The sequence below is a fragment of the Lontra canadensis genome, unplaced genomic scaffold, assembly GCF_010015895.1.
Source record: "Lontra canadensis isolate GAN:19392208 unplaced genomic scaffold, GSC_riverotter_1.0 scaffold18, whole genome shotgun sequence".
NCBI classification, from domain to species: Eukaryota; Metazoa; Chordata; class Mammalia; order Carnivora; family Mustelidae; genus Lontra; species Lontra canadensis.
This window is the reverse complement of record NW_022631012.1, coordinates 12,136,993-12,145,291: the sequence shown is the minus strand read 5'-3', so window position 1 is coordinate 12,145,291 and position 8,299 is coordinate 12,136,993. Positions and strand designations below refer to the sequence as shown.

At 43.0% G+C, this 8,299-nt stretch overlaps 1 protein-coding gene across 1 annotated transcript in view; it reads left to right on the top strand.

Annotated features, from left to right (window-relative positions):
• KIAA2012 (KIAA2012 ortholog) overlaps window positions 1-8,299 on the top strand; it is a 103,406-nt gene that overhangs the window by 71,154 nt on the left and 23,953 nt on the right. The window contains exon 15 of the mRNA XM_032860062.1: window positions 2,726-2,798. Within this exon, the coding sequence (XP_032715953.1) occupies window positions 2,726-2,798 (73 nt within the window). The remainder of the gene's footprint in view (window positions 1-2,725; window positions 2,799-8,299) is intronic.

The window sequence follows — 8,299 nt, the reverse complement described above, 5'->3', positions numbered from 1 at the left end:
CCAGTGCTCATGGGCTGAATGAACGGATGGAGAGCAAACGACTTGGCCAGAATAACCGAGTGGGATGATGGAATTTTCAGTCCTTTGGTTTGTTTCACTCACTCACAGGGTGTTAGGAGCTTCGATCACTCGGTTTAGTCGTTGCATTAGTAATTCATACTAAAAATGACAAATTGCATTTTATTTGCTTTAGACTTTTTTTTTTTTTTTAAGATTTTATCTATTTATTTGAGAGGGAGTGAGAGCACAAAGGGAGAGTGAGAGAAAGAAACAGAGTCCACCTGAGCAGAGAGCAGGAAGCAGGGCTCTATCCCAGGACCCTGAGATCATGACCTGAGCTGAAGACAGACGCTTAACCCACTGAGCCACCCAGGCGCCACGGTTTAGGTTTTTAAAAATTGATATAGTTGGCCTACAATATCATGTTAGTAATATTTTTGTTTTTGTTTTAAGATTTTATTTATTTGACAGAGACAGCTAGAGAGGGAACACAAGCAAGGGGAGTGGGAGAGGGAGAAGCAGGTTCTCTGCTGAGCAGGGACCCTGATGTGGGGCTCAATCCCAGGACCCTGGGATCACGACTTGAGCCGAAGGCAGATGCTTAACCACTGAGCCACCCAGGTGCCAGTAGTTTTAGTTTTTTAATTCGGATTTTGAATTTGAAATATACTCAGATGGTCTTTGAAAATTTGAGTATGAAAGGGTATGTCTCTTAGCTATTCAGCTCCCTTCCCCTTGGGTTCCACTGTGGCTAGCTTCCTGTGTGTCCTTCCTGACCTGTAGTACTCATGCATAAGCCAGTACACGTAGAAGAATACACAGACACATGTTTTATACATACTTTAATATCATACACATTGTTCAGAGTCTTACATCTTTTTTCTTAATTAGAGTTCTTCCTATGTTAATTCATAAAGAGATGCTTTTGTAGTTGTATAATATTCCATAGTGTGAATTACCATAATTTATTTGACTAGTCATCAATTGGTAGCACTTGTAGGTTGTTTCAAAACTGCTAAAGTAAATGGCCTTAGGTATAAGTCATTTATCACGTGTGTTTATTTATCTAAAACATGATAGGGGTTTTTTTTATAGTTTTCTGAGCAACAGACAGAATTTCAAATTCAGACTACTTCTTTTTCTAATAGAGACATGCCAGAAGATTCTTTAAAAGTCCCTCCCTCTGCCCCCATCTCCCCATTCGTAAAATGAAAATATTTCTTGCCCTGAAGGCTCATAGCTACAGGTCGTTAAGACTGAAGGTTTGTCTTTCTTGTCTTTGAAATTCTCCCAAAGGAGCAAGCTTGTTTCTCCCTTTTAATCCAATTTCCTGTAGATTAAAAGGATTTATAAAGAGGAATTTGTCTTTCAGTTTATCTCTTTTCTACTCTTATAACTTAGCAGTTTGCAGTGACTGAGGTGGGTTTTCCTGCTGTAATTTTTCAAAAAAAAAAAAAAAAACTTTTCATTTATTTAGGGATGAATGTTTTTCACTGCACTAAGGCCAAATCTGCTTTGTCTCCAAAATGAGAAATCCGAAAGAAAGAAAATAACTGTGCTTGCTTCAGAAGCACATGTACTGAAATTGGAATGATTACAGAGATTAGTACGAGGCCCACGTTGGTATAGAGATTACTAAAATAATAATAATAATAATAAACTTAAAAAATAAAACAATAAAAGTTTAAAAAGCCAAAAAGGAAAATTGTTTACCTGCTCTAGCTCTATTTTTTTAACATACCTTATTTATTTATGTATTTATTTATTTAATTATATAATCTCTATGCCCAATGTGTGGCTCGAACTCACAACCCTGAGATCACAAGTCACATGCTCTTCTAACTGAGTCAGCCAGGTGCCCCAGCTCTAGCTCCTTTATGTCAGACTGTCTCATCGGCTACCAACATGAAGCTAACAAGTGAGAAACACACAGGGTACAAAGCTATAGAGTAAGGAGAGAATGTCAAACAAATTAGCAGATAATTAATTGTCTCTTCCCAAAGCAGCTTGGACATTTGATAACAAATAATTCTAACTGCACAGCCAGTTAGGACCACTGTCACGGAGATTTCTAGATGGTGGACGGCACCAGTTTGTATGGTGAAACACCGTACAAGCTGATGTTTGAATGGTGAAACACTGGGAGAAAGAAGGAAGAAGGGATTAGATGTGATGAAACCCCCAATCCGTGGTAATCCTGGAAACTCTACAAAAGGCCAATCTGACCCTTTTGCTTCCCCTCCTTAAACCCTCAGTACCTTCCATTTGTTCTCAAGACCAAAGCCCTTAATCTATCATCAAGGCCCAGGGATTCTGATTCATCCCACCCTTCCCATTCTTTCAGAGTCTGCTCTCATCACCCCAGTCATCCATCAAGTCCGTAGAAGTACCTTGCTTCCTTCCTGAGTTGGACTTGGCGTGTGGCATTCTTCTCCTTGCCGCCAGTTAAGGCCAGGCATGGAGCCCTGTCCACATGGATGGGCAAGCCCCCCACAACAGAAGTATAGCTGAGACCCCACCGGTGCTCAACACTGCAGCTAAGCCCACCTGCCTCTTTAGCTTCCTTCCCGGGGCTGCTAGACTTCTTGGACACTGGAAGTTAAAATAGGCTGACAAAGAAGAAACACTAAGAAAATTTGGTTTCCTTTTACCAAAGGGCATGGACCACAAGAGTGTTTGCCTTTATTTTGCCTTACATATTTTTTATTATGTATTAACCTCATAGGAAAATGGAGACGAGCTAGACGATCATGAAGAACCAGGAGAACCCCCTGGAGAGAATCATCAAGATGACCAAGGTAGAGACAGCTGGGTTGGGTTTTAAATCTTATCACAATAATTGTCTGATGAGGTTTGCACTGGTTCAAAGATGTTAATGCAGAATGACCCCTCCACTTCCTCTCATGGCTAGAAGTCAGAAAACATGCCAAAATGCTGAGTTCAGATGCTGACGGTTCTTAGTGCATCACAGACCTACTGATGATTGCGTGCTTTTATATCCTTGGGCTTACTGAAAGATTTCTGTCCTGCCAGGGACAGCAGATTGATGACAGAGAATGGAGACTCTGCGTCATCAGGAACAGGCTGTATGAGCCCCTCTCCATCTCTGATCCCCTTGCTTGCCCACGGGCTCGGATATGCGGGTGCAGGAGCTGAGGTTCCCTGCCCAGAGGGTTAGTATTCCAGCAGAGGTGGCAACCAGTATCTTTAGAGACCCAGACCTTGCTGCCCACCACCCTGGGTAGCCAGAGCTGTTCAAGTGTGGCTCCTCCAAAAATGATAGTGCATTTAATACTGATGATTCTAGGAAATATTGGGCCTAGAACTGGGCTTTTTGGCATAGTTCATGTTCCTAGACCTGAGCTCAACTCTAAGCTCTTCGTGGGGGGCACCCGTGTATCTGTGTGATGCTACGTTTGGATAGCCCCAGGGAACAGGACTGTTCGTTATCCTCGTTGCATCTTGTGGGAGTGGAAACTGGTATGTGAGAGACTCTTGTGTTCCCACGGTGTAGACACAGTGCTGGCTGGAAAGAATTGGTTGTTGTTGGCTATACAAAGGCATCCAGCAGAAGGAGCAAATAGGGGCATATGCTCTGCTCCCAAAGCCAAGCAGCTCAGGACTAGGGGTCTCCATGCACTGGGGGCTCCTCTTCCTACTTGGCCGGTCTACTGGGGTGCCTTGCTTGGTTCACATCAAGTGCTCTACATAGGCTAGCAACAGCTCTGAGCAGCTGAGTGGATAACACGGTCTCTGCCGTAAACCCTCTGTGCCTCAGTGTCCTTAACTGGGGCTGAAGACAGTACTCCCTATGTAAGGCTGCATGAGGAGGAAATGAACTAATTCATACACAGTAGCCCTTTCACGAATATTAATCTTGACTTGGATATCATAATGATTAAGCATCTACCCTCTCATGGCCACGGTTTATCAACCTGTGAAATGAAACCACGACTCTTCCTATCTCCTCTAGAACCCATGAGGTGAGGAAGACTGTGAAAGCTCACCAGAGATAAATGCGCAAAGTCACGGATTTGGGATTTTACCCTAAACTTGATATTTTTCTGTTTACATATTTTATTATTTCTTTCATTTGACATTCTAGACAAAAATAATTTTTATACTCATTTTAGAAGATTTCATTGCTAGGGCACCCGGGTGGCTCTGTTGGTTGGCTATGTTGGGTCGCGATCTCAGGGTCATGGGATTGAGCCCTACGTAGGGCTCCAAGCTGGGTTTGGAGCCTGCTTGAATTCTCTCTCCCTCCTTCTCCCTCTGCCCACCATCCCTCCTTGTGTGCTCTCTCTCTTTCTTTAAAAAAGAATTTAAAAAATTTTAAAAAGATTTCATTTCATTGCTTCTGCATATAAGACAATAGAATATTATGGTTGCCCAATTTCTAGGTTTGGTCAAGCTTTTAAGCAGAGTTTTTTTTTTTTTTAAAGATTTTATTTATTGATTTGACAGAGAGAGATCACAAGTAGACAGAGAGGCAGGCAGAGAGAGAGAGGGAAGCAGGCTCCCTGCTAAGCAGAGAGCCCGATGCGGGACTCGATCCCAGGACCCTGAGATCATGACCTGAGCCGAAGGCAGCAGCTTAACCCACTGAGCCACCCAGGCGCCCCTTAAACAGAGTTTTTGCTAAAACAAGCCTCCTACCCTCTCCATTTTCAAAGCCGAGTGACAATAGCCGAGGAAACGTTCCAGTCTTCAGACCTTTCTTATCATAAGTCACATATGTAGAATGTGAACACTGACGAGACTCCAAGATCTCGGCCAAGTGCAGTGGAGGTTTTAGGCAGTGCGGAACAAGTCAGTCCAAACAGGCTTCCTGGCTCATGACAGAGGGACGGGCTCTGGCTGAGTTCCGTAAGGGTTATCCAGACAGTCTTTAATGCGGTGAAATATCACTGTAGAAAATTAAAGAAGGCATTTGCCTGTCCTGAGTGATAAATGCTAATGTTTAAAAAGGATTTCAAATCTTTGAAGGAAAACAAGACAGCGCGCCAAGGAATTCTTTTTTTTAACTATTTAAAGAGCACTCTTCCCCTCCTAGGTCTTACATCTAATGGCCAGGATTTTTCTTCTACACTAAATTAAGTAGTGATCTTCATGCTTAAATTATGAGCAGTGAGTCAGTGCCATCTCCCCTGAGAATACCTTGGATCTCAGATTTGGTGAGGTGACTGCATGCAGGTTTTCACCGGACAAACCAAAGAGGGTTCAGAAAACTACTCATGTTAAATACAAAAGTTTCCTTTCTAACCTCTTTTCCCCAACCCCGTGGCCCAAAGAAAGAATAAAAATTCAATTCTTGTTTATTTCCTAGGCCAGAGGTTCTCAAACTTCAGGGTGCTTCAGAACCCCTGAGAGGCTGGTTAAAATAGATTTGGGGGCCCTGTCCCCAGAGTTTCTGATTAGATCTGGGTTGAGGTAATGGAATTTACAATTTGAATAAGTTCGCTAGTGATGCTAATGGTGGTGGCACAGGGACCACACTTTGAGAATCACTGCCTTGGGCCTTGTTTCTAGAATTTATTTCTCTACATTTAGCAGCGATTTGATTTCATCTGTTCTTTCAAAAATAATGAGGATGGAAGGAGTAGGGGATACTGTCTAGGCTGCGTCATAGTGATCAAAAGCACTGACAGCAAGTCTGATTCTCTGGGTTCGGGTCCTGGTTTCCCCCACTTACTAACTGCAGGCCCGGGAGTATGCTACTGAACTTCTCTGGGCATCTTTTTCTTCTTCTGTAAAATGGAGGTTAATACTGCCTATCCCATAAGGTGACGGAGAGATAAAGGAGTTAATACGTGCAACATATTCCAGAGTCTGGCATACAGTAAGTGCTCACAAAAGGCTAATTCTTCATCTGTTTCTTGAAAACCTTAATTTAGTAGCCATAAGTTGCACCTTGTCAGGAGAGGCTGGTGCTAAGTTGATAACGTGAAGATTACTTTCTAGATCAGTCTCAGTGATGGTGGAGGGCAGGGCTTGATCTCGGGGGACTGATGGAGTGAGTCCTCTGTGTAAGTCCTTCTTTTACTTAAGGCCGAGCGTGGGCCGCAGACCCAGTCTGAACGAAGCAGTCTTACCGGCCTCCGCATTTTGTGAGTGTCTCTGAAGCAATATTGACATAACCCCTTCGAGTGTGGCAGAACTTAATATTTTCTTAGGGGTGGGAGGTTTGGGGAGCCCTGCATGAGGTACAGAGGATCCCTAATGAAGAGCCTAAAACAATGGGGAGAAAAGACAAAACGCAAGTCTCACAGAAACCTTTAGAAACCAGTGAGCCATTTCTATTCTGCATCGGGAAAAAAAGGCTCAGAGCTTTATTCAAGAGACGGATGTGTAATAGTTAGGATATTGATTCTAACAAAGGCCAAGATAAAATAACTTCAAATAAGATGGAAGGTTTATTTCTCCCTTGTGGAAAAGTCCAGCCTGGCAGGCAAGGCGTAGGACAGCTCAGCCCCCATTCCTTCTCTCTGCAATACCGTTTGCCATTACCCTTCTCTACATGGTCAAAGCCGGCTCAGCATGTCCTCACCCTCACACAGAAGACATCAGTGTCCTCTGTGTCCTTCTGTCCTCACACAGAAGACATCAGTGTTGGGCCCACTGCTGCCGGCTAGGAGCACAGTTCCCAGTGGCCCACCTAGCTACAAGGAGAGGTTTAAAAGCCTTTCCTCAGGGGCAGTTCCTGACTCCAGGCATAAAAAGCTCCAGAAGGAGCAAATCTAATGACTTCCCAGCCTGGGCAAAGAAGTAAGGAGTAGCCAGTGTTGCAAAAATTTCTCTTAAAGCTATGGAAAAAATAAAGAGATCAGAAGTGTGTGCCCGGGAGTTGAGATGGTGCCACGGCCCCAGAACCTGCAGCCTGGAAAGTGGTATCCACTTGTGACTTGATGTCAGTCGGGGCTCCTTGCTCCGGATTTGCTCCCTGTGAGGCCTACACAGTCGCTGTAGCCTGCCAGGCTCTGTGGTCTGCAGCCCCCGTATTGGGTTCAGAATAATGTGCTGCTTCTTAGCAGCCGGGATGAACTACACAATCAGTTACGTCTTTATTTTTTGCTCCTGGAAAGTATTTCAGAATCCTTCATGGTGGGAAGTGGTCCATCCTTAAGAATGTTTCTGGCTCATTCCGCTTAACTCAAAATGGAAACCCCAGGGAAATCCCCAGAATCCCAGAACACAGCTGTTGCCCCTTGATCCTGAAAATTCTCTTCACCTTTCCAGGAAGTAAAGCTTATTTCTAACTTGAGACCCAAGTTCATCAAAGCCAAAAAGCAGGGGCGCCTGGGTGGCTCAGTCATTAAGCATCTGCCTTCAGATCAGGACATGATCCCAGGGGGCTGGGATCGAGTCCTGCATTGGGCTCCCTGATCGACGGGAAGTCTGCTTCTCCCTCTCCCACTCCCCTTGCTTGTATTCCTTCTCTTGCAGTCTCTCTCTCTCTGTCAAATAAATAAATTCTTAAAAAAAGAAAAAAAAAAAGGGAAGTTGAAACTAGAGACAAGGACAACATAAGAAAGGGAATTTAAAGACCAATCTCACTTATGATCAAAGATGCAAAACTCCTAAATAAAATATTAGCCAATCAAGTCCTTAAGCTTATATTTAAATATATAATGTTTTATGATATATGGTGTGTGTGTATGTGTGTGTGTGTGTGTGTATGTGTATGTTTCCCAGGAACTCAAATATGGTCTAATATGGGAACTTCTGTTTATGTAATTCACATCAAGAGATTAAAGGAGAAAAACCTTAGGGTCATCTCACTGGCTACAAAAGGAAAAATAAATGTATGATATTCACCCACTCATGATTTAAAATGATCAAAATGGGAACCGAGGAAGACTTGCCAAGTTTAATAAAGACTGTCTACAAAACCCTGCAGTAAACATCCCACTTTAATGGTGGAAATTTAAAAGAATTCTCTCGAGACAAAGAACTAGGTAGGGTAAGGACGCCCTCTGTCATTGCTTCTATTTCAACATTGGGGTAGCACAGTAGGGAAACCAAAAGAAAGGAAAAAGACAGAAAGAAGGAAATGACACTGTCATTATCCCCAGACAATAGAATTACTTACAGGGAAAATCTGAGGGCCTCTACGGACAAGTTATTAGAAGACAAAAATTCAGCAAGATTACTAAATATAGAACAATACATAAAACTCAATTTGGAGAAACAATAGCATGGCAAAACATAAAGCACAATTTATAATGCAATGTTAGGATCGTTGTTATCATGGAAAATGATAACTCCCTTCCGTATTATTTTCAAACAAATTTTCCAG